The 27,874-nt window shown below is 35.5% G+C and overlaps 1 protein-coding gene and 1 long non-coding RNA gene across 2 annotated transcripts; one reads left to right on the forward strand and one right to left on the reverse strand.

Moving 5' to 3' along the window:
- The first annotated feature begins 985 nt into the window (after nucleotides 1–985).
- Nucleotides 986–9,564, forward strand: LOC136853548 (uncharacterized). The gene is made up of 2 exons (XR_010857492.1): nucleotides 986–1,126; nucleotides 9,400–9,564. It is a non-coding gene; the product is annotated as an uncharacterized lncRNA (long non-coding RNA).
- On the reverse strand, nucleotides 6,122–27,660 carry LOC136853547 (transmembrane 9 superfamily member 1-like). Its single transcript, XM_067129264.1, has 12 exons — nucleotides 27,506–27,660; nucleotides 23,614–23,703; nucleotides 23,313–23,394; nucleotides 21,503–21,726; nucleotides 20,202–20,308; nucleotides 18,159–18,294; nucleotides 17,728–17,875; nucleotides 16,678–16,896; nucleotides 16,348–16,458; nucleotides 12,744–12,906; nucleotides 11,694–11,885; nucleotides 6,122–10,228 (listed from the first exon to the last, which is right to left on the reverse strand). The coding sequence occupies exons 1-12, from the start codon at nucleotides 27,584–27,586 to the stop codon at nucleotides 10,027–10,029; spliced, it is 1,755 nt and encodes a 584-aa protein (XP_066985365.1). The 5' UTR covers nucleotides 27,587–27,660; the 3' UTR covers nucleotides 6,122–10,026.
- Nucleotides 27,661–27,874: the final 214 nt, after the last annotated feature.

Consider the following 27,874-nt stretch of genomic DNA (forward strand, 5'->3'; position numbering starts at 1 on the left):
ATGAGCGTCGTTAATTGCAAAATTATAAAATCTTAATAGTCTGGGGTGACTTAACCCCCAGAGTCACATAAGGTTTGCTTGCTTTATAGAGCAACAGAAGATCCCGTGGGCGCCGTTTTGAGGTGTGCCTCAAATGCTGGTGCTTGGTACAATGTGACTTAAGTTTAAAATAATAATAATAATAAAGCTACAGGAGTGATAATCCTTATTGCTACAAGACCGGCAGTGTAAATTCAGTCAGTGAACTGAAGAAAATGAAGTGGAGCTTTCTGAGGAAATGGCAGTTTAATTAATTGTGCATTTCCTTTTTTTTTTTTTTTAGGTCCTCGATTCATAACCTCTGTTCTCGCTTGTAATGAAAGCTTACAGACATTAGTTGGTTAGTAGTGGCAGACTGTAATTATAATTTCAAATATATAATATAGTTAATATAGCTTTACTCTTTTAAACATATAATCATTATGGCTGGATGGGTCCTCCAGTAGAAGACCACTACTGCCAGATAGCTTACCAAGAAAATGGATATCACCCAATGCAGGAACCTCGAAGGTCAAAGCAAGAGTCATTTAAATTTATGTCAGAAATTATACTTCATTATTACCATCATCAACATCATTGTTTACTGATAAGAGGAATTTTTGTATATTCTTTTTACGGGAAAATTATTTTGATCGAAACCCTCCATCAGAGGAAATATAGTGTAGATTTATTTATAAATTTTCTATTAATCAAAGTTGAATGGCTATTTATATTTCATTCACAAACTTCATCGTCTTGAAATCATATCGAATCAGGTATTTTTATGATGTTATTGTATTAAAAAAACGTTCTTTTCAATATGTCATATTCAGGGTATTGAAATGATATGCTGTGCTTATGGTTTTTTATTTCCAAGAATAAAAAGATCCACATTTCAATAGAATATACATTCAGATTTCTCAAATTCTTAAGGTACATGTAACGGTTAATCTGGCAACGCTACCAACAGACTTTTGGCAACACTGTCTGCCAACTGCTGATTGCTGCGTGACACTGAATCTTGAATCGAAGGGATGGGAGTGTTTTACGAAAGCATAAATATCCCGAAAACTTAAAGTGGATGACCATGAATATCCACATATTTAAGGTAAGAATGAAGTTCTTGTATAGAACAGAATAGGAAAAGCAAATTAAGTCCTTGATCAAATTACATAACCAGTTTGAATGTTAGGCTACTGGCACTGTGATTGAAGTGCGGGCCTAGGCTAGGCTTAGGGAAGAACGCCGCAGATTTTTTTTTGCCATTAAGAAAACAGTGAAGTAATTATTGGGTATTTCTAAGCAACAGCTCCTCGCGGACTATTACTTTGGAAATTGATTTTTCCTATACTGTAGTGTTGCTGAAGAAGGTAGTGGTGGTGCTTATTATTAGTCAATTATTATTAACCTCATATCTTCCCAACATGGTTGGGAACCCTTTGGGAATACGGGGTTTTGGTAATGTTGGGAGAAAGACGGGACTGCCATGTTGGTGTTAGGGAATGGTTCGTCCTCAGGGAGCCATATGTTAAGAAGGGATTGGCCAAGGAAACCAAATATTAAAGGAACTATACTAATCTAACGTACCCTAACCTGATCTAACCAAGCAGGCCGTGTTACTCCAGACCCCCTGGTGATTGAAACTCCACTCTTTTAAAAAGGTCCCCAATAACACTGCGCATGCGCGATAGCATTCCGGGATGGCCAGCATACAACTAACGAGGTTAATGACCGTCTACTGACAAAAAACAATGGTAAATTCTTGACAAGCAACCTAAATACTATAGTAAAAATCGATTTCCCAAAATAATACCCCATGCAGAGATAGTGATTAGTTCTACCAATTATTGGTTTGTCTATCAATGTAAATAAAAAATTACGAACCTCGTATCATATAAGCCATCAAATAAGGTTAATTAAGCATATTAAATTCCCCTTAGAAGTGGGAAACAGATTTTGGGTGCAATGTACAAGTCAGAAAGTTAGGAAATGCAAAAATCGCAACAAAACCTAGTTAGTCGAAAAATTACATATCTCATGCATGTCAGCAGTAACAGTCGCCCTAAAATATATGAAGAAACCATAGCCAAGAGTCATTGGGTTGTATCCTAACCTACCAAACCTTGGTACCATGTCCTTAACTTGCATGGTACTCCCCCCCCCCTTAAAGTGCAAAGTGCAGGGGTTCACCTAACCTAACCAAGGCTACTGGACCTCACCTGGATGGTGCCTTGCTTCCCATGACCCTCTCAACTAACCTGACCTGGACTTAGCCTATAGGTAAACTAAACATTTCCTACAGCAATGAAAGCTTAATTCAACCAGCCCTTGTGAAAAACTCTCACAAAAACCCATTTATGCATTTCAAATCACATACCTCTTAAATGATTGTCAGTTCCAAAACCTAAAAACATTGAATACATCATTGTTTTCCTGTAAAAGTGGTCAAAAATCACATAGTATACATATCAGAAATACAGCAGCACATTTCACATTCAGCATTAATTACCCCTTAATTAGGCAGGCTGTGTTCAGAACCTGCAACACATCCAAACTTTGTAGAAGTGGATCAGTTCAAAAACACTCACAAACTCGCAAGGTCAAGTGTAGACTTATTTGAGTTATCTAATGTCTGTAAAGGTCCTTCATAAGCTACAGCTAACACAACTATGACAAAGGTGATGTTTTGCTAGCTTTTAGGCTATTGGTCAGTGATGGAAAACAAAAACCTGGTTACACCTTATAGTTGAACTAAAAAAGCTCAGCAGGCAGCATCTTGTTAATATGTCAATCAACTTACAGAAGACTTAACCTCTGTGAGAGGCGAGTACTGTGGTTTCTCATTCATTTTTTAGTTTATGAAATTTTAGGAAATTATCACATTACACGTTAGTAATTTTTTTACACTCACTGTAAGATTGCAGGGCCAAAATAAATTCTTTAATCTTGATAACTTCAGAAGGTACTGTTTTGTAGGGCTACCTGAGCTTGATGTAGACACCACTTTAGGTGGGCTTTAACATAAAGTTACCAACTTAGCTCACAGGGGTTACTTGTAATCCTGAATAGGATTACCAGTATTTTTATTTTTCTCTGTAGTTTTACCATTTGTTATTTACAAGATGTCATTATTGTCTAACAGTGTAAACCCCCCCCCCACACAAAATTTAATTGGTTAGTACAGAAATTGAGCACAACCACAGGACTCATGACTTCACTTGTATGCTCGAACAACTGCCTCATGACTGGCCAAAATAGGACAAGTCTTAACATTTTGAATATACAGTTCAACCTGTGGTGTTGGGTAATACTGTGATACTTAATTTCCTAACCAACACCGGATATAATATCAGTTGAATGGTGGGCATTTTGGCACAATTTTTTTTTTTTTTTTTTTTTTTACAGACATCATAGGGGGCAGTGGTATTTAGGCTTGCATCATTTTCAAATCAAGTAAGTCACTAGGAGGTGATAGCACTTGTAGCACGTACACTATTAAGTGCTAATGGGAGCTTTCTTCCTGCAAAAATATTAAAAGTTGCCTTGGGCTCCTGCAGTGTCCGTGCCTGTGTTGGGCAGTGCGGCTTGTGCTTGGATGTTGTATGCGCTCATGCAGTTGCACTAAATGAGCCCATATACTGCGTTTACTTGTGAAGCTTTAGTACTCGTAAACCTTGCGTACAGTACCTGATCCCTACACCACTGGCTTCGATAATGCAAGCACTCATATCGACTTGTTTTATCTGTGCCTGGATACATACACAACCTGTGTGTGGGTACAGCATACTTGTTGTCCCGCTATCACAGAGTACCAGAACCAGTTTTTCTGGCTTGGCCATTGATCTGTGCATACTTGACTGCCTTGAGGTAACTGTTCATTGTTCATGATCAGTTCCAACCTCTTTTTCTCTCCAGGAAGGCTGACTGTTACCTTAAGCCAAATTTCATTGCGAGATAGGACTACGTGTCTCATATGCATTATTCATTTATACAGTTTATCAAAGGTTAATGAAAAATTTGTCATTGTCTCAATGTCAGTATGTATTTATTACAACATTGTAGTAAATCAAAAATAAAAAACCGTATGACCAATTAAAACTCTGCAACACCTATGCTAAATACAGTAGCCTATATAAGATCTGAATGAGCAATAATTGCAAAGGAGTGAAAAAATATTTCCAAAAGATTTATGGTATAGGTTTTCTCAAGCAAAGAATTACTTGGCATAAAAGAAAAGCAGACAAAATCAAAGATAAGAGCCCAGCTGGGCTTTCCTCTGTAACACACTAATGAAAGCATTTAACATACAACCTTAACAGCCAACAACAAACAAAGTATACTATACCCTTGATTTCAACTCCCAGTCAGTTCAAGAAGAATCCATCTCCCACCACCCAAAAAAGTGACAGCCAGTTACACTAAATTCCCTAGTTACCACATGAAGATACCCTTCAAAAATAGTTCATTTTTGTAAGGTATATCACAACAGTTTATATCCATCTCTAGTCATGACATTTTAGTATAAAAATCTATACACACACACCTATAGTAAACCTACAAATGATAAGCATCCTAAATTCTAGAAGCAATGTACAGGATAATCTTATAGTTATTTAATATGAGATATGCATTTCTCTCCCAGCAATCTTAAGAACAGAGTTCAAATCAGTGGATTTCATTAGTGCATCTGACTTGGGAACTTTCTAAAATTGAGCCAAAATAGTGACAGCCTCTTATCCAGCATTAGCGGAGCAGAGGGATCCGAACAGGCATAGATCTTCGTTAGGTTATCGTAATGTAAGAATAAATGCTGAAAACATATTACAACTACTAGTCTTTTAAGCACAACATATTCATTAAACTATTGGGAAAGGTAAACATTCATTTCCTTTGATTCCCAACCTTGAATACTTTAATATTACTATCATAGGCTAGGATATATTACACTTGGGCTAACCTTGCACATTTTGAAATTCTGTAGTTTTCATATTTGAAGAGACCCTGTCTTAAATCAATCTTTGTCAAAAGTTTGGCTACATCTTGATTCAAAACAATATACAATGTTATATGTACAGCCAGATATAGCTCAAGGTAAATTCAGCCTTCTCTTTTCCAAGACAAAAATTAAAGGCTTTCTCATAAACAAGAGGCTAAACATTTTACATGATTAGAATATAGTTACTGGTGATGCAATAAATTAAGTACATATATTTGTGAGTCATGTAAGATATGCTTATTTTTTTAGGCGATTGATATACCCTTTATGTATGCAATCTATCTTGCCTAGAGGTTAAATTAGTTTTCTGTAAGAAAAACAAAAATTAAGCCTTTTTTCTTATAATTTAGAACATAAACTATTCTAGTAGTGCATTTTTGCAGTGAACTAATGTGATACTATATTTGCCTACACTCATAGCTGTGCCTTATAAACACAGTTTAGTTTAGCAATACTGTAAGTCTTCTGTATTTTATTTTGTAGAAAACTGACTTAGTAGTGAAAAATAAAGTTTATAGATATGAAAGGGGTAGTTGTTGATTAGCCATGAATCCAGCAATAATGTTTTAACATCAAGAAAACAGACGTTTATATTATAACAGGAACAGTTCCTTGCAAAATGAAAAGCAGGGAATGTTACCTACTTTAAACAACACCGCTTAAAGAAACACTAAACATTTTGTATTGAAAATACTGAAAATCACTAACTTTACCATAAATTAAGTATTTTAAAGTAAAACTTTCAATTCATGTGAACTACACAATAGTTACTTTGATTATATTACGAGCACAACAGTAAGAATGATAACCTACCCTTCCAGATACAGGCAGTCCCCGGTTTATGATGGGGGTTCTGTTTTTCCGCTGCGTTGTAAACCGAAAATCGTCATAAACTGAAAAATCGTCGAAAATCCTAAGAAAACCTTACTTTTAATGCTTTGAGTGTATTGAAAACGATGTAAACTGCATTTTTACTGAGTTTTTCATAAAAAAAAACTCCAAATTTTGATTATTCTGCCGTTTTGGAGCCATATTTCTTCCGTCGGATCGGTGTACGACGCGTTGTAACCCCGGAACGTGTCGTAAACCGGGAAATAATTTCTGATGAATATATTTGAAAAGCGTCGTAACCTCGGAATGTCGTAAGCCGGACCCGTCGTAAACCGGGGACTGCCTGTATATAGATGAGGTATTCAAGGCTTTATACTATACTTACAGAAAACATTTAGCCAAAGGGCAGCTTACTCATCAAGCCACTGTCAAATAAATACTTTAAAAAAACATTTTACTTGTGAAATTTTCATTCTCACAGAACTGGATAATTATGAGTTTTCAATAAGCATCAAATGTATTTACTGTCTAAGAACTTTAAAAAAGTTCTCAGTTATTTTTCCAGTCTATTGTTTCATATCCATGAGCACAAAAAGGGAATTAAAGGTACAATATGTCAAGTATTCACACCAGAAGAGTAAATATAATAGTAATAAATTGCTGGGAGTAAATCTACTATATAATGTAGCAAAATCAAATCACTACTACCCTCCATCGTGTCAAAGTTATTTTAAGGCAAAACACACTTGAAACAAAAGTCAAAATATACAGAAAAATGTAAAAAAAAAAAAAAAAATGCATTGTCAATTCGTAACCTGAGAAGTATCTGCAGTGCTAGTGTACCATCAAAAACAAATGTGAGAGGTTTTCTCCATTTCTCTCTCAAGGTAAGAAAATAAATTATAGAATATGGAAAAAATCTCTCCCAAGCCAGGTACAAAACATCAGAAAATAAAAGACATGCCTACTCTGCCACTGTAAACAAAACAAAAAGTGAAAAACTAATCAGCATTTTAAAAATGAAGCACACAAACATTTGTAGCACACACATTAGCAGATAATCTCTGTACTCTGTCAATAACTGCACACCAATCTGGGGGAGTGCAAAAATTTGTACCTTGTAATTTTTTCCTTCAGGTTAACTTTTGTTAGATAAAATTTTTGATAATGTAAATCTTTTATACTACTGTACTGTATCTAATTGGGTAACAAATGGGGTTGTGAAACTCCATTCTTTAATCCAAAATTAAACAATATAATTGATCAAGCACAATTAACTCCAAGATTTAAGAGGAGTAGTGCTGAGCATTCTTTACAGTGGGCAGGAAGACAACATTTCTTGCATCAATGACAACGTGAAGAACACAGAAGCAACATCATAATGCCACGCAAAACATGACTCGTGTCATTTGACTAAATGCAGTATTGGACACATCGCAAAGTCTCTGGAGAAATACAAAATACCTTAGAATGCAACAGCCTGAATACCTTAATAACAGAATTACCTGAAGACTGTACCTACAGTAAACTGCCTACAACAGATAAAAACAAACACTGAATAATCAATAAATAAGGCTACACAAGCATTGGGAAAACAATAGAATGTACATTAAATGAATAAATTATCTATACCCTTAAGTCATAAAGGTTAGCAAATCAGCACCTAACTTTTCCAATTTTGATATCTTTTCATGGCAGCCAGACAGTTCAGAAACCCATCTGTGACCCTTTCATGCAAAAGAATTTCAACTTTGTACCTCCTACTAAAGTAATTGTTCCACATTAATGAATATGTATAAGGCTTCTGTGTAACTTTTTAACCACCAACAAAAATTAAAGAAATTTCAGTGAAAATCATTGATTTGTACAAAATGAATCTCTTCATTTTTTCTTGTCCTCCAAAAGAAAAATTTGCCCAGCAGCAGTTAGGAAAGTGCCATTACTAGATTCTTGATGGTACTTCCCAAGTATGTATCATACACCCCAGTTTGTAGGGGGGTGGAGGTGGAAAATCTTCCAAACCATGAACTACAACAAATTTTGATAAAATACTGTACAGTACTCAATATACACAGAGGAATGCCATTAGAACCTGTGAAAGTAATTTAAAAATTTTGTTTCCTTTGATGGTCTGTTCCTATGTTTTTTAACAACCTGTCCCCTTCAAGACCAAACCTAATAAATGTAGATTGTATGGAATAAACAATAAAAATATAGTAATTCAAAGAAACCAATTTGATACCGAGCATGCTGTGAAACTAGTACAAAGTTCAGACAGCTAGGTATTAATGGTAAATCAGAGAACACAGCTTTCATTTTATCCAGTGCAGATTGTGCTAGCATGTACCTTGTGTTGGCATTATTTTCATAATTATTGCACAAAGTAAAATACAACCTATAAGCATTGCTATACACTCAAAACTCCAGGTGCTTTCAGTACACAGTGATTTAAAAATTTACGTGAAATTGAAATATGAGCAATAAAGTAAAGAAGACTAATAAAAAAAAGGACTAAAATAAATTCATATTTTTTTCACAAGTTATTGCAAATACACTAATACTATTTTAGTAAAACCTGTTCTGGAGAAGCCAGTAAAGAACATGAAAATTACCAATATTTCACAGATACAAGTTTTTAAACTGACCTTTGATTTATAGTATCTAGTCCACCCAGCCATCAAAACTGTCATTATTGATGTACTGTGTGTACATTCTCACGAAAAAACAAACTAGAATGCCCTTAAGTGAAAAAAAAGTTGTGAACTGATATGATAAGAAAGGTATGTAGTGTACAAAATCCTTTGCTTTCTTCGGTAGTTTCAGAAGTGCTAAGAAATATAAAAACAACCCTTGATTATTACAGAATATAGTTTCAATATGAATACTTGCATAACATGAAATACACACCACTACAGAAGCATTCACTAACCTTACAATCTAAAAGTCTATTATGCACAAAAACAAACACAGCACTAAATGAAATGAAGATCTCGGAAACCCATTCTTACAGGTGATAAGTTACAAGGTGACAAAAACAATTGTGATTACTAGTTTCACAAACTTCTAACAATTAAGGCACAATTTCAAGTAAATAAACAACACTCACACTCCCTGCTCAGTTGTTAAATGGACTACCTACTGTATTTTATATATCACACTTTGTCCATTCTTTAACAGTGGTGTATGAATTTTTCTGTAATACTAGATCAATGACAAATACGCATAAAAGAACTATCATTACTTTCAAAGAGAGCTAAATACTTTTTCTAAGCACAATGACATATCTTTCAAAGCACAATAACTTTCCACCAACTCAAGACATCCAAACACCACTGTTCCTTTCAAGTGATATAGTGTAGTTACAAGAAAGTGAATAGGTAGCCTTCATATTCAAGATTTCCCAAACCTTTTGGTAAGCCAGTCTAACCAATTAACAACTTATACCTAAGGAATAAATATTAAATTTGACTCTCTACATCTACACTAGTTAAAAGAACTCCTATGTCAATAAAAACTGCACATCTAACAAGAAAATATTTTCTTTCTCATAACAGAATGACCAGGAGCCAAGGAGTTCTACCCACCTCAAGGATCATAACACAACAAAAGTTTGTATGGAATGAAGAATGCATGCAGTGTTTCAAACTCCCAAGTACTCATATGAGTGTAAAAGTTAATTATCAAATTCTTCTGACAAATAAATAAACTGTATAAGGGACTTTTTCTGCTTTAAAGCCTTACATCTTACCAATAAAATCTTCAGTCATGTTAACAGCTACAGTCACTGTCTTTGATATGTAAGAAGTTCAGAATACCGTTTTAATAATTATGTTACAAAATAATATTCACCATTTTCAAGGTACTGAAAACACTGACTCCTAGTGTAAAACAAATTAACATATTTTGTTATGAATACATTTCCAAAGCTCTAAAAGAACCCTATCTAGTAGTTAATTGAATATCATTATCAGAATGTTAATGAGATAGTGTAATTCAGATATCAGAAAGGTAGTGAGAAATGCTTAGCTGAAGGAAATAAAATGTCCATGTACCAGTCAGAAAAGTAAAAATCTATACATTTTCTTTTGTGCATTTACCCAACATGCAATTCACCAATGTACAGTACAGTAGTAGTAGTATACTATATGCGTCTTCAAAAACTTTTGTTGCAACATAAAAAATTAGTCCATTTTGATGTTACGATATATATACTTAACAAACGACAGGGAGGCAAAGAATGACACTGTACCAAGCGTTAAAAAGAAAACATAGCAGGTGAGGATGGACCATCCTACAAACTGAATTGTCTGAAGGCCACCTGACATGTTGGACCTCTTCATGTAGTAGAAAAAGCAATACATCAAAACAAAGCCACCAGTTGATCTGAAAGAAAACAGCTTTTATTAAATTCTTAAAATATTGTACTGTATTGTGTAAGATACATGTATGAAAAAATAATTCAACAATATAATGAACTACAATGAAATTTTAAACAAATCATTGTAACATCTGCAAATTATACCTTTGTATGCCTGAGATGTGTCCCAATGTTCCCAGATTCAGTCTTTCATCAGTTAGACAGACAATGGTAGTCCCATTATACAAATGCCATCTAGATCCTGAGGTGTGTAAATCATCTACCTCACTTTTCATGATTCAATAGTGTTGCTAACACCTGTGGTCACTGTTCACTTGGAATTTACTTCAAAGATGGATTTCTACTTCAGCATTTACGACTATCATTTTCCATTTACCTTTGTGCAATCATTTATTTCAGCCTTTGCCATATTAGTGCTGAGTTACGTGATAAAAAACAAACTCTTCATTTTGAAGTACTGAGCAGTCGTCGGTGTCATCTTCCTGGACCGCTGGCTTGGTAGGTGTGGCTATCTGAGTAATTAACTTTTTAATCCTCTGAGAATATAGCTCTATCAGTGTTTGCTTCATTTTCTTTCCAATATTTTGTACATAATTTCATCCTTTTAAATCATTTGGTGCTATGTTTAAAAAGGTTTTACAGGGTTAGTGTTAATGCTAATTAGCTAAGATGTTAGCCAGTTAGCAACTGGAAGTGAGCTTGCACATACCACTTTCTTTTCCCTTATGTTTTAATTGTATGTAGTGCAGTGAATAGTAAGTGTACTGGATTTTAATTCTTTGCTGTGTTTTGAGGAATTTATTTTTGGGTAAATTAGGTACTTGGTTTATATTTATACTATATATATTAGCCTAAGATAACCAAGCAGGCTTGGACAGTAAACCCAGAAACATTCACCTTTTATATGTATATATCACCTCGGAATTGACTGGCACTGTTTTGAAAGCCTAAGGAGCGCACAGAGTTGCAAACCTATGCCATGTCCCATAAGTCTGTGCTTATAGTGAAAGACTGGAGGGTCATGTATCAAAATCTCATAGAGCCTAGCATGGGGATGTAGCAGCTGACAGGGTCTAAGAAAAGTTCAGGGAAATCCTGTCCTTCCCATATACAGATCAGGAAAAAAAGGTTGATAGGTAGCAACATAATCTTGGGATGAATGATAGCACTCTACACCTGGCCCCCTGCTCAAGAAGGGAACAGCGAACGCACTGTCAGAAGTCAGACTTCAGAAAGGATGCTTCTTCATCTACCTGACGAGGCTAGAATCAAGCCCTGCTTTTCTGTGCCAATTCTTTTCTTGTTAATCATGTGGCCTAATATTAATAGGGCCCTAAATTTTTCCATTCAACAGGCATTACAAGTAAATGATTATAAATTGTATGAGCAAATATCACCTAAAGTAAGCACTAAAAATAGTTACAACCAATTCTAATAAGTGCAGCATAATTTTTTTGCAGCATTACTTACCCAGCACTAAAGATGGACCTCCACCACCATCTATAATCCTCTGCTGCAAGCTGGAAGTAAGTCAGAGCAACAGACACACAAGCTGTGACGCTAAGTAGAATAACAAACACAACGCCTAAGATTCCGTACAGGGTATACTGCTCACGACCCCATAAAGTAGAGAAGATGTAGTACATCTCAACACTAATTGCACTATGGAGGAGAAAATAAAATACATTACCATAAAATTGGGACATTATTTATGCTAAATATAATAAGAAAACAAATATTGTATACGCACATAACAAAATAATACAAACTACAATAATAATATTCTGGTATTAACTGAAGAGGAAGACATAACCATAAATATATTGTAATTTCACTGGAGCCCTTATTTTTTGCAGCAAATCCATGTAAGTTAGCATGATATTCATGTGAAGTACTCATATATTTTACCAGTGAAGGATAAAGTAAAACAACTGGGTGCTTAATATTCTTACATTTAAAATTGTGTATTTGCTGGTATCCTTGACAGCTGCTAAAGGTAGGTAAAGGTCATAATTTTTGTTTTGGAATTTGAGCACTCATGAAATTTTGAAGTATCTAAAAGAAAAACATGAATTACAGAAGAAATAACGTAAAATACCATCAGCTGCACCAATAAAAAGTCTGAGCATGAGAAAATTTGACAAAAATAAAATGGTCTTAAATATACAATTAAAACATTATAGCATATACAGTGGCTCTGCAATTCATTCAAGTCAAGTATTTCCTTACAAAATAACAATACTCTCATGTCAGTACTGTACGTTCCACTGCCACAGTTTCTGCACCCACCAGCAGTTACAAAAGTATTCCTGTATTAGAGTATTTTGCTGATGTTACTGCATTTTAATACATACTGACTTTCACTGAAGCGAAACTGTAATTTCATTGAGTACTCCTGCAACATGCTTGGTTCTAATAAAAGCACACAACCCTAGTTATCTGTGTAGTGTTGATACTGTTAAATTGTAAAGTGGTAGATATTTGGATAGTGTAAATATGTGCGAATATTCTGAAAATTACCTGAAAGGAAGAAATCCTCCAACGGTGAAGTGTGCCCATGGTGAACGGTACCAAGGAACCGAGGGGATTTCCCTTGCTATATTCTTAGTTCGGCAAGGAAAGTTGAATTCAATTTTGCCATTTTTCCCAAGGATTCCACCAAAAACAGTAAGTGGGTATCCAACTGAAAAATAAAGACCAAGTTATTACCTCTATTGCAATTTCATCATCTTTATCTTGTACACTTAAGACAAATCTTGTTTCTTGTTTCAACCATGCCTACTCACAGACATTAAACCTTTCTTCAGTAAGCTTTTATGCCATGACAAAAAAAAAAAAAAAAAAAAAAATTCTTCAATGAAATATTTAATATCTAATAAATGCTTGATTTTCATAACTATACACAGAATCCTCCCTACATAGGCATTCTCTTCTGAATTACAATAAGCCCATCTACCAATGTCATAATAATTGAAAGATGGTAGGAAAAAATTATGAAAGTGTTATGAACATTTAAAAATATCCTGCATGATATGTGGAGGTTCAATCAGTAACCTTGAGAAGTTCCTATACTGCAAGAATTTTCTTTTTTCATTTAAAACTAAGTTGGGTACCTAACAATCCACTGACTTTTTCCTAAGTGCAGCAAGGTACTGGAAGCAACAAATACAATCATGTAATGAAAAATTTTTCTAAATGTTTTATTTTTATTTTAAAGGTTTATCTACAAGCCCACAAGCTGTTCAAAAGTAAGTTTTACTTAAAACATTTTCCACTCAAACCTATTGGTCATATTGAAACCCTGATCATTAAGCCTAAATGATTGATGAGGTAGTGGAGTAACTAGTGACTAAGCACATGCTCACCAACAAACCATCACTTGGTGGTAAATACTGAACGCAAGCTATTGTCTGATATAACATAAATGAGCCAATGGGAGGTCAGTCTATAAGATACGATTGATGGATTTGTATGATAAATATGTTTTATGGTATAAAATTTATACTTGTTTCTGCCTATTCACTAATCACGCCGAGTTCAAATCACTGTCGGACAGAGGATGAGCAGTTGAAGATCCCAGCCTTTGCAACAAAACAATGGTCTTAATGTACTGCTTACGAACTATGTCAGAATCAAGATTCTAATGTATTCTCATGGAATACTATGAGTAGTAGAACATCAAGAAAGAGAAGGTGATGGTTTATACTCATACGCTGAGTCACTGGTACAGAAAACAATTATCCATTAATTGGGATGTAAGCACTCGTAACCCTAGAAAAATATCTCTGAACCCTTAAGGGACGGATTGAGCCTCAGCGTGAAGTAAAACAGGTTTGGGGAGGTGGACGGATTGAGCTTCAGTGTGAAGCAGAATTACGCACCACTGTTATGGTAATAATGATTCAAAACAAAGGTGCCAATACTTCTATATGGTATAAATTCACTAATGGCAACTTTTATACAGACATGAGAGTTATGGCAACTTTTATACAGACATGCGAGTTAGGCCAGTATTAGTAATGCTTGTGACTTCAAGGGAGGAAAGTACTGCATCTCTCTCTCTCACATGAGTCTTTTTGTAAATTTGCTTGTAAGTATATGAAGGGGTTGCTGTTGTTTTTTGTTTTTGTCTTTTACGTTAGTATGTTGGTTGTAAATGTAATTTTACAAAGAAAATTGCAAAGAAATATTAGAAAAAGCATGTAAAAGTAAAAAAAAGTTACTGAATCTTCCTTCTCGTAAATTTACGTGGATATTTTACAACAAATATGCCAAAAATTTGTTACTGCTTTTATTTCTTATCTGTTTTGATATTGTGTGAGCAGTAATAATAATTTTACAAACTACAATAAATTTATTTATGAGAAAAAACATATATAAGTTGGTAAAATTTACGATTGTCTTGTAAATGAGGCCCCACAAGGGGTTGTAAATAGTAATTTTCAACTTCTCGTGGAAGGTAGGGAAAATTTTTTAGAATTTTTTTATTTATACAGTGTGAATGTACGTGTCATTCTCTTTCCATTGATGTGATTTTTTTTTATTTTGCCGACCTCAAAGTCTGGGGTGCTGCGCATTGATAAATTATGCCGTCCTTTAAGGGTTAAGAATAATGATGAATGATACAGGGTGGATCCTCAAAGGGAGAGGAAGAAGAGTGTTCAGTATCTTCAACTGCCAATAAACCTGGCTAGCCCAAACAAAAAACCCCATTAAGTACAAACCCATCCGCTTGAGCATGAAGTCAAGAAAGAAATGAACAGCACAAATTGGTGGGCATTTCCATGGAAAATTATTTATAATGGCCATGATTTCTATCTACTTGAAAGCCAGAGAAGTCGAAAAGGCCCTGATTTCATGTACTGTCACCCTTACTTTTACAGCCCCCTCCTCCTCTAAGACATGAATAAGCATAAGAAATGACCCAACTTAACCAGTATGACACTATGTTCTTTGAAACTTGCTTCCTTTGTCGATGCCTGGTCTTATCCAAATATAACCAAATGAATCTCACAGGACTGAGAAGATCATCAGCATTGGTAGAAGCTAGAGCTGGAAGAGCAAATGATCTTACCTACCTTGCTGGTTCTTAGATACCTTCCTGGTTCCTTAGATTAGCCACTGTGGTGAAGCTGTCTGCCATGGTTCCGAAAACTTTTCCTTCCATGAATATGGAGAATTCCTGAGGGGCCAGGAACACTGCAACCCCAGAAGGGAGAAGGCCAATGTGATGCTTCCTGTCTACCTATGACCACTCGCCTTTTTCTTGCTGACCAAAGAGGGCGAGCCCCCAATTATGGTATAAACACAGGTGAAGAGCAAGACTTCCTGAAACATAGGGAACCAAGAAGATACCTATTCTCAAGTGAGCTGGAAGCTGCCACCTCTTTTAAGATCTTGAAGGACTTCCACTGAAGGAACAACATGGCATGTATCTGAGAGAACAACAGCCAACCAACACCTCAAAAGACACAACAGTAGGGATCTCATTCTACAGAGCCTGTGGAAAACTGACTTTTCTGGATGGAGAGGTGAAAAAAGAGACTGCCACAGCTTGGCTGTAGGACTGGAATACCAAAAAAGTTATGGATGATTCTGGAGGAAGCTGGCTAGTAAAAAGCTGTAAATATATACTGATTGCTTACTTAAAAATGAAAAAAAAATGGATGAAATTATGAGCATGAATAACAAAAGCTGGGAAGTAGCATAAAAGGGAATGAAAATGATAATGAAACACACACGATTCAAACTGCTGGACAAACAACAGAATGAACTGAATAGTTATCTCTACCCTGTGGTCCACATATAATACATGCACACAGTTTACTTGTTTCTCTCCTTTACTCTTCAGTCATTATACTTCAGAACTGGCATGTCTGTAGACACTGCTTCTGTGATATGGGCTTGATATGATTGATGGGTTTTCTATGAACAAAACAAGTATATCACCTTACAACTTTACAGCAACAGAAAGAACTTAATTCAAAACATATGCTGAGATGTTACGATATTCACTCAACTGAACAGTCAACTTCTAGACTGCATATAAGTGTATTTTCATAAGTTATCAAAAACACATCAATAAACAATCTAAATACACATAACCCCTTTACATATCACTTACCACAAATCCAAACAAGGAAAAGAAGAATAATAGTAGTGATCGGTAGTGCCTGAGTAGAGTGGTATGCCCAAGCAACTGTGTTCTGAATACTCCATATCAAAAAGAATGGACCTGGATACAAAAAAAAAAAAATTATTTTTTTTTGCACCCAACAACAATGAGCATTTTCTTCGCTATGAAAACAGCATCAAGGATTGAATCTGATTCATATACAGTATAACAAAATATAGCCATTAATACCACACTATGAAGTATGTACATAGAAATTACTTTTAACAACAAAGTTCCAGCAATTTATGCTAATTATGAATACAGTAATACAGGTTTTACCTGCAAATAGCACTGTAGTGCTGTTGATGTTAGACACCCACTTGGTACCGCCCATCATACGGTAATTTGATGCTGAAACATATCCAGCAATGACAGATGCCAAAGCGTACAAAAAGATAGCAGCGCTGTTCATAGATCCATGGCGATGAACATTGAACATCCCACATAAAGCCATGGCAATTATACCAACAGCAACTGCCAAAAACTGACATCCAACTCCTGTCAAGCAAATTCTTCATGAAATTATGTTTTCAAAACATAAAAAGATATATTTTCCAGTGCATTCCTCAGTCATATAGAGCCTTCATATGCTATCAAGTTTCCCTGGTATGTATATCCTTATATTCTGTAAAAATTAGAAACAGATAAAATAGAGGTACCATTTACACATGCACATCTTTAACCCGTCAGTAGGTAGTAACTACCTCCACAGTTAATGTAAGCACTGTACTAGCAAACACAATAAAAACAAGATTATAGTTAGTAAGACCTACACAGCTGGACAGTCCTGAAATTTTCAACTTGCCAGTTAAAATGTTATCGTTTACATACACCACCTATAAAGCAAATATTATCAAATATATAAGTGGGTGAATATTAATGACAGGTGAATGAATAACAAAAGGGGAAAAAGATATCTCTGCATAAAACAGAAGATATACCAATCTAAGCTGACTTAGCATTCAAAAAGTACAGAGTTTTGGTGGCTATGAGGAGTTATTTATTACAATCAAGTGGTTTTGATCATCAACCCAATTACTATTCGCAGATAATTACTGCCTTGTGCCATTGTGTTGGGTACCATTTACACTACCTTGTGTGGCACACAGCAGATGGTAGTTAAGGGTCTCTGCAGTATCCCATTAATCCCAGCTACACTACTTTCGGTGTTTTACCTTTCATTCATTTTCTTTAGTCTCTTCTTACTTAACTGTCTAGAGCTTAGCATATCTCCCTTAATGAAAGTGACAGGCTTTTGGGAGAGTAATATGCTCTCTGAAAAGTATATATGTAGTTTATGAACATAGAAAAATTAAAAACAGGTCATACCCAATATTGACGAAAAGAGACTCTTGTGCTGTGGAAAGCGAAATACATCTGTGTGGATTATTTTCCATCCATATTCATCACTATCAACTTCCTCTCGACCCTCTTCATCAACATTGTAGCGAGCAAAATCATTGCGCAGTACCCTTGTCTGTTGATAAGTAAAAGAGTTAAATATTAAAAACAATGCTCTATATACAAGACGTAGCAAAGCCAGCCAGCATGCAACAATCCCTTTCAATTTCTTAATTGCAACTTGTATCATATTTAAATGAGCTTACCCTGTACCTCTGTTATTTCAAGGCATACAACTCCAAGGCCAAACATGCAATAGAATAAACACTTGACTCCTCATTTTCTATAATGTCATATAAAGGACTGCAGCTTGGTGTTATAAGAGTACAAACAAGAGTAATTAGTAGAGCGTCACTCACCAGAATAATAACAACGAAGCCCATAAGAAGGAAAACTAGCACCATGGAGTTGATGATTGATAACCAGTGAATCTCAAGGCTCCGTGGAAAGAAACTGTTGTCCTGTATCAGATGGTCCCGGTCAGCAAATGAAATCCTATAAATAAATTCACATGAATGAGTGTGACTATCATATTTTCAGTCATATGAAACAATCATTGCTTGATACTCAATCTTTTACTAAACCATTTAACAAGAATTTAGTTGTCACATTGCAATAATGAAGGAGAAACCTTAGGATGTAAATCACAGTCCTTTTTTAAGGACAGTATTCTCTGACCGGTCCACAAATGTCACTTAATGTCAATTACATTAAACCTTGGGAATACCTTACACTTCAGGGGAATTAAAACTGATCAGTGCCTCTGCCACAGCCAGATTCAATCCTGTGTCTTTGGTTTAGATACAGTGATGGACAGCCAACTTAATCCATTTGGCTATCAAGAGAGTTGCTATTAGGATCTTTGGTTGTTTTATGGGCGTTACGGTAGTTTGTTTATTTGGCTAATCCTCCCCCCCTCCTCTTATTTTCACAGGAGTGTTTACGTCTGTGTTGGCGTGGCGCCAACCTTTAGTCAGGTTCGGGCAGCAGTAGCGAACCGGTTGTTCTCTCGCGGATGAGAACTTTTGGGTACCAGCAGCAGTTCGACTTTGAGGACGTTTTCTTGGGCAGCCGGTGTTTGGGCCCAGACTGGAGCAGCGCACCAACGAAGATGGTTGTTTGTTGGCTGCAGGTGGAGACCCTGTCGGCAGTTTTGGCTCGGGTGCAGTGGCCCCGTGTCCTTTGTATTTTGGCGAGACGGCAACAGGACGTCGTGATAATACGGCCTGTTGTCGTTAGTTGGTGGACTTCGCTGGAGATGGCTTTTTTTTTATCGACTGCTGCTGGTACTTCTTTTTTATATAAAGTAATACTGCTTTATTTTTGTGTTTCGTGGCCCGGACCTGGCTCATTTTGTTATGGTTTTCTTTTTTATTTAAGATTATTAAGTTTAATATTAATAAATCTATTTTTATAACCATTTTCTGTATTTTTGTTATTCCTCCTTCTTTGTGTGTGCGAGCTGTTGATTAGCCAGAGCAGCCCCAATAGTTTTTCCATCTATAAAGATCCTGTGTTTTTCTTAAGGGCCGAAAACCTCGGTTCGTAACAGTTGCATATTGATTTCAGTTCAGCTGGCTGTACATTCCTGTCAAATTAAGTTTCTGTACCTAGAAACAAAATCCATCCATCTCCTACATGATATTTGATTGGTAAGTTTGTAACACTTGGCTAATTATGAAGATCTGTCACTTATAATCAAACTTTTTTTATTCATCAATTTAAGCCAGAAATGCAACTTAATGCATGAAATGTTAGAGAATACATTCTCAATTAAGTGAAATTCTGGGATTATTTATTCACTAAAGTGTGGATCATTTATCTAACCATAATTTTGCTTGGGAGGTTAGTGAACATCTATTGATTTTGCCAAATTTTGGGATCATTTGTTGCTAGTGAGGACTTAGTATATTGTTCAAGTTTTGGTCTGACACTGTATATGAATAAACACTAACTTTTATCACCATCCATGGATGAGTAATTTCAAATAATGGAAAGGTTTTTACACTTACATTGAATGGTGGTGACAAGACTGCTTAAAAAGATATATGTTCCAAGTTTAGTAAGTCATATGCTTGCATCTTTATATAACTCTTCACTGTCACTAAATTGTGATGTACGAGTAAGTCTGACACAGTGTTTTAGAGTACTGGTTACAGTCTATACATAGTAACAACAGGGTTTACCTACTAAGACCCCAATTTGTAAGGGATAATCTCTAATGGGTCACGATATTTTTCCTGTAAGACTTCATATATACACTGATAACTTTTAGTCAGGTACCTAAAACACTACCCTAACAATTTGACTGAGAAATGAATCACTTGTGGTGATGCAAAAGTGAGCTTCAGTTAACAAGCAACAAAAGAAAATGATTAAAGAATAGAACAGAAGCAACATACTTTGTTGGTATCCATGTGACTGAGTAAGTTGGCTTCACTGTTATGGGAGGCTCCACGGCATCAAGGCTTAAGGGTGAATGTTCTCGTGTTAAATTCACATATATGATCTGAAACAGATTACTTAATAAAATACAAGCTAATTACAAATATGCAATACCTACTATGACAAAATTACATTTTGGTATTAATAAAAACAATCCATTTGAATTACATACATACAATTATACTAGTGGTAGCCCTTAACTTACCAGATTTATTTATTTATCAGCTATGTTATCGTAATGGTTTCTCACTTGTTATCACAATGGTTTCTTACTAAGCTTTAACTTACCAGATTTATTTATTTATCAGCTATGATATCATAATGGTTTCTCACTTGTTATCACAATGGTTTCTTACTAAGCTATCTTGTTATAAGGAATGACTTTTTGGAAATATCTCTAACTAAATGACAGTTGAAAGGTAGAGATTACCATAGGTTGAATATTGTGTGGAAAAATACCAATACTGTAACTGCAATATCTTGAATGTCAAGTATAAGCTATGCTATAGTATCTTTGTTACCTTTTTTTTTAATTACAGATATAGCAGTGTTTATTTTCTGCTCTTCTGCAGGAATGACTTGTCGAAATAAAGAACAAAAAATATAAGTCATGGATCCAAGCAGCAGCTTAAGCTATCCTGACTTTCAACAATAATCTGCAGTTTTTCTTCTCTCAGAATGGAATAGTTGGGGGTTATTTGTCAGTTCTCAGTCTCTACTGTTTTATATGAAGGAAAATTATGCCTCCTTCCTAGAAAACCAGCAGTGATGGAGGATTCTGGTACATCTGAAGGATATTGGCATGAGAAAAGTACCTGGTTTTTTGTAATTAACTGTGCAGATCACAGGTGATGGAGTGTCCCACATATCTTTTATGGGATAATACCGTCTGGATTTTTACATTCTCTAAGGCGCTCTTACATACGTAGTAAATAAATTTTGTCTGATGTGGCTCAGAATGACAGGTATCAAGGAGATGAACCAACAGCCTAAGAATGTTTGGCCACAATAGCACTGAGCAATGTCTTGATCTTGTATTTTGGGTTAATAAGAAATTTTCCATTCTTGGGTAAGAGAGTGGGGGTAATAGATACTCACCTCTGTCTACAAAAGATGAGGCTTGATTATTTTCTTATCATTATACTGTATGTGTAAAGTACTTTGTACTTCTCGAAAACTAACACACAAACAACACACCACTGCCACTCTTTGGCTAATCTACACACATTAAACAGCAAGTTGTCATCACAATACTTACTTTGTCCCCATTGTAGTAAATGTTGAAATGCTGATGGGTCCAAAGAAACACCTTATGAGTATGAGGTACAAAACCTGACTCCTCTAGATGACCAATGAAGTCCCTAACTGGGATATCACTAATTACAAATTCAAAGTAATAGTGCTCCTCTATGGATTCGCGAAGGTACTGCACTTCCAGATCCGCGAGAACTAAATCACAAAGTTTCCTGTCTTGCATATTTTCTGGAATAGAGATAAATGATGTAAACATCAAGTAATCAATGACTAAAATTCATCAAACCACTAATAAATGATATTACTGAGATCGCAATACTTGAGATAAAAAATATTTATACTTGCTCAAGTTCATATGTAATTCTGGAAATAATCAATTTTTAATAAATTACGCTTCATGTACTGTAGACAAACCATCATTTTACAATAACTACATCTGCTAGTCTAGGAGATTGAGCAAACTTACAGTTAACTCTACTGAAACCACTGGCAGCTATGACAGTGATACCACTAGATAACAGTGTGTTTACCCTCTGTCACATAAAGTTCACTTTTTCATTCATTCTATCTCTCAGGACAGGGTGAAATCTCATAAGTACAGAAGGAATTCAATATCCATTAAGCTCCAAGCCCCAGGGAATGGATTTTATCCCATGTTTATTGCTTATATTTTCACGTTGCTATTCTTAGCAATGATTATACTCATCTTTCCTGGGCTCTGATTAAGAAGAGGAGGAGGAGGAGCCAGCGCATCTATGTTGAGGTCTTTTTTAACTAAATAACATTCTAAAATAACACAATTGTACACTGCTAAGGCAATTAAGGTTAAATAACACACTATATAAACTAAGCAAAAACAATTACACTCATGAAACTGCAATATCAGTGATTCACCTAAAAACTGTATTTATTTTGTTGACACATAACAAAACGCATCATCAATGGGCGTAAAGAACCCATAGCTCGTGAATAACAAGGGGAAAATACCCACACTAAAGTAAGGGAAATGAATTATTCATACAAATGAAGTGAAAATGAAATAGCTAAGGTAATGCAAAACAAGATACTGTATGAATAAAATTCTGGGGAACATGACTGCAGTGTTAAAACACCTGATACACAGATAAATGACCAGTTCCACCAGTAGAGGTACTGAGGAACCTGGTTGCATACTCAGAAACACAGAATCTGGAACTCTTATGCTTTAGGGACATGCCTGAGTTTACAATGTAACAGATTCAGGCTACTGTAAAATAAAGGTTTCGCTGTGAAAACAATGTAGGGTGAAGAAATACAGGTGAATCATATAGGCAGACAGTTCCAGCAATGATCATTTCACCTTGTCAAAAGACTGAGTTATTTTCACGAGTAACAGATTATGTCCACTGCATCAGCAATGATGTCACTTATACAACTACTACTGTTTTCTCTAAATTTGGTTCCAGATAGTTCTCCATCCGCTGACAAAATTGGTATCTTTTAAGGTACTGAAATATTATTTTCTTGAAACCATAAACAATACTTTTAAAGTATCACCGTTTCCATACTTTTAAAGAACTTAAAAAACTGAAAAACACATATAAGCCACCTCAGTCAGGGACACTTTTCAGATTATGGCAAGTAAAGTTGCTGTTTTGATAACCTCAATAAGAATATACATACAGTACAGTATAACTAAATCTATACATATTCAAAATTCTTGAACAGAAACTGCAATGCATGTTCTTACTAAAATAAAGTACAACACATTATATAAGCAAATTAAAAAGAAATGTCATCCAATAATAACAGATGAGAAAAAAATAAATTCTCACCTTTAAACTTGATTACATAATCAGATTTAGCCATTCGATCTCCATCTAGGACCTCACCAAGTGTCAAACTTTTGTGCTCAATCTGCAATGCAATATTCAAAATGATACAGTAAAAAAATGTTGGTATTTCCATTACAACAAAAATTTTATTGATACATTCTCAAGTGCAAACTGAAGACTTAGATTACGCATTGACAAATAATTTTTAGAGCAATGCAGTCACCAAGAGTGCTAATTACATATGACAAAACTATAGTCTTACTCCCAAATACATCAAACATAACCTTCAACTTGAACTTACAATTTTTGGTCGACATACTGGCATCTGATAATAGTGATATGTCTCATGTGGATTGAAGTATGGACCAACTTTGTTTACATAAAGTATAACCTGCAAGGAACAACAGTTATTAGCACTCATGTTCAAAAGCAGGATGGAACATCTGTGAAAGACTAAAAATATATACAGTACTGTACCTGTAAAACTGCCTATGTCAAATTTGATTTGTATTACTTTCTGAAAAAGCTTTTCCTATCTTTAATGGCAATGACTTAACTAAACTAAACAAACGTTGAACTCTACTTTTAACACCACATCAAGAAATAGTACACTGGCTGACCTAAACTAGCATTTCCCAACCTTGGGAAAATTTCAGGATTCCACTGGTACAATATGTTCTATGGGAAATATGAAATGCAATTGGTTAACAAAAACATACTCTCAGACAATGCAGTGGCTGACTTTCTCTAAGTATATATACAATCTTTTCAAGGATGTATCATGATTAATTTACAAATTTAATTTTAAGCTTTGGGCATTTCAAGCCCTCCATGTTGCCGTAAACTCTTTGCTCATACCACATTATACTTACCTCTATGTCCTTTATTGTTATTTCAGCTGGAAAACATACATCATAATGTAGGACTTCAAAACTCTTTTAATAGGTCGTTCGTCGGAATTAGCATTATGGTGGAGAATAGATGAGTTTAGTTTTCGTTTATTTTCATGGAGATACTCCAACTGTTTTCCAAGGGATATACTTGTGCTGCTAAGAAAAAAAAAGTATGCCACTACAGATATATGCACCGTATTGTTTGGTTCATGTTCAAACAGATCTGAGTGACGGTAGGGCATACTGTTACATTACAAATACAGCTGGTTAGCCATCAGCAACTGCCAGACGAAGATGCTACTTGTCTCTCGTGCTTTGTTTATCTAAACGATGCAAGTTTTTACATTTATAAAACTTTTCCAGTGTTGTAGTTCTTGGGAATGCAATGGTTTTCCTTCAAATTGATAGGCCTGTTTTCATCGGTTGGATTAGAAAAGGTTCTACCTAGAAAGTTATTTGGACTAAGAGTTCCATTAGCATGCCAAGGACAGCATGCATATCACAGTATGAAACCTTTTCAACAAAACTAGCACCTGCTTGAAGGGAATATAGATGGGCAAAACTAGAACTTATCACTGAAGCACTATGAACAACAAGCAGGCTTGTCATATCATTGCTATTCAGATAGGTGGCCAAGGCTACGAAGACATACGTAATTAGTGAAAGCCTCATGAAACTGTGCAATGTGAAGAGTATGAGGCTTATGCTGTTGATGTATCAAACATTTCAAAACCACTGTACTTGTTTGAAGTTGTGACATTGCCAAAAAATAAACTACAAATTTTTCTTCTGGCCAATAGGGACCACAACAAAGGTAGTTAATGTTTTGAAAGTTGTAATGTATCTTCCCAAAAGCTGGACCTGAATTAGAGCAATATGAAACAAGTTTTCGTACATGGTATCTCTAAAAATCTTGTCAAAATCCAGACTTGTTGCTCTTGTGAAACAAAAGCAAACTGGTGTGAAAGGAATGCACTGTATGATCCACAGAGAGGCTCTTTACTCCAAAACACATTAAAAAAAACTTCATGCGGACTTGGTTGTAATTATAAACACCATACACCACATGAAACGATCAGCCCTCAGCACTCATCTCATCTGTGAGTTCTGCAAAGATATGAATGCTGAACACACTGGTCTTTTATTTCATACACAAGTTCAATGGCTGAGTAGGCAATATGCCTACTCAGTTCTGAACTACATGAAGTAAAGCTTTTTTTTTTTTTTGTGCTACAGACATGTTGGCCATGTTTGCCTTCAATAAGAAATGATTCATTGCATGAGTCATTTACCTTGAAATTTTTGAAGCTCTGGAGACTTTCCAAAATCTAAAGAGCAATGTGATTGTGCACACTAACACCATCAATGTTCTCAAGGCAAAACTCCAGCTTTCAGAAACCAATTAAAGAAATGGGAATACTGTATTCAATCTTTTAAAAGTTTAAGCAACATACATGGTGAAGACACCACTGAAGACCCATTGAAGGAAGAAATCATCACTTAACTTGAACACTTAGAGGATGAATTCAACCATGATTTCCCTGACATTGACACAGAAGACATCTCATTCTCATTATTGTCAGCTAAATGACATCCCTGACAGAACACAATTAGAGTTCTTGGAGCTCACACACACTTCTGCCAATGATAAATTTCACATGCACATCAATTCACAAACTTCTGAGTTAATGTATGCAGAGCATTGTAAGAGCCCCGACGCTGTCTCTTCCAAACACGTGTGTGTTCATGTGACATTTGACATTTGTATAAATAATTATAAAGTAAAAATGGTTAAAAATGCATGACCTGGAAACATTTTCAGCGTGACTAATTGAGTGTGTAGAAAATGGGAAGTCACCAAAGAAAACATGCTCACGCGGAGAAACGTGCCAGGTCACGCATTTTTAACCATTTTTACTTTATACGTATTTATACAAATGTCACACGAACACACACGTGTTTGGAAGAGACAGCGTTGGGGCTCTTACAGCATAACCACAATTAAGCACGAACATACCGAATATCCCTTGTTTTCCACAATTTATCTGTGAGCACCTGGTTTCCCAACTTGACTCAAAATCAAATCAAAAGCACAAAACCAGTTTGATGTGAAATGTGGTATGCGTCACAATTTATCTACTAAAGTAACCCATTAATTATTTGCCATTATAAGGCTAGCTTAGGCTATGCTACCTCTAGGCTACTCAAAAATCCTACCCCTTACTAGCCTCTGAAAATATACATTAGTATACAAAATTGTATAGAATACAAAGCAACAAGAAGTGCTCATGCTGTCTTTTAATAGGCTAATGTGGGTATTTGTATAGTCAAGAAGTAAAAAACAAAACAGCCTGTTGGAAAAGGATGGGAAAAGCTCATCAACAACACTTATGTTCAAAGGTCCAGAAGCAGCAGAGATATCTTAACTGAAGCACAATGGAATTAAGACTGAACACTAACAGTCCAGTCAGTGTGTGGGTGTCCCACCCCTTTACTTCAACTACTACTAGTTATGTAACCTGTTAACAACCTCCAGTACTTGGAGCAGGGAAATACTAATGAATAAGTGTGCGTACATCATCCTACTATGCAGTGTCATGTTAAGGGTGTGGGTCCAGGGAGGGCAAAAGCCCACCCAATGTCGGGTCAGGGCACAAACCCCAGGATAAGTTAGGTTATGAGGTTAAGTTAGGCTGCATCCCTGTTTAAAACAGGCTAGACTAACATCCTTTCAAAAACAAACAACAGTAAAACTGCTGGTCTGGTTCCCACCAGTGTTTTCACGTTCTTGGCCAAGGGGCTGGTATTCAATACAGTGACCAATAACTGGTAGTTACCCAACTGGTACTAGTTACCAGAGGGCCGTGGTTGTGGTCTACAGTTTTACCCAAAATGCAGCCTATAGCTAGACCACTGTATCATTTACAATTTATTATATTTCATGAGCCACAGGCATCACGATGAGAAAAAGACCATTTATTATATTCTACTGTAACGCGATAACATGCAAAATATGAATGCCTATGTTTTAGGCTATGCACAAGTTGACTAGACTTTGAGACCCTAGAGTTGAAGTAAATTATAGATAAAAAAATTATTTACACAGGCCTAAGTATACACGGCAATTAACTATTTCATACAATTACATTAACGCCAAAGAGAATAAACCGCTTCGACTGTGACAGTCTACGAGTAGAACTGCCTGGTTGGCATTTGCGATTTCATCCGTTTACCGTTTTAAGTTGACAACACTGAAATAATCAGGCACTTCTGCACTTAATTAAGTGGTGGTAAGCTTACCTCATCGCCGTCTTTGTATGATACCCCAAAACATCCTATAACACAACAAATAAACACTAATGTCTTCAGAAATGTTTTCATCCTGCTTCGTGGCGAACACTAAATTGCAATGTCGTAATTCTACGGCACAGGGTGTAGGATTTCGTGTTTATTTTCCTCAACACTGCAGAAATACTTACAAACCTCTAAAAATGTGCAAAAGGTGTATATTAACATAAAAGATTTATTAAGTATATATTATAAATTGGTTTTGTATGTATAGCGTTCTAGCTGTTATTTTTTCCGCAAAATATACTACATGCAACTATTTGACAGATTAGATTTTCTAATTCCCACGAGTAGAATTTAAATCGTTCTTGTTTATGTCCT

This window comes from Macrobrachium rosenbergii, chromosome 27 (genome assembly GCF_040412425.1).
Source record: "Macrobrachium rosenbergii isolate ZJJX-2024 chromosome 27, ASM4041242v1, whole genome shotgun sequence".
In the NCBI taxonomy this organism is placed as follows: Eukaryota; Metazoa; Arthropoda; class Malacostraca; order Decapoda; family Palaemonidae; genus Macrobrachium; species Macrobrachium rosenbergii.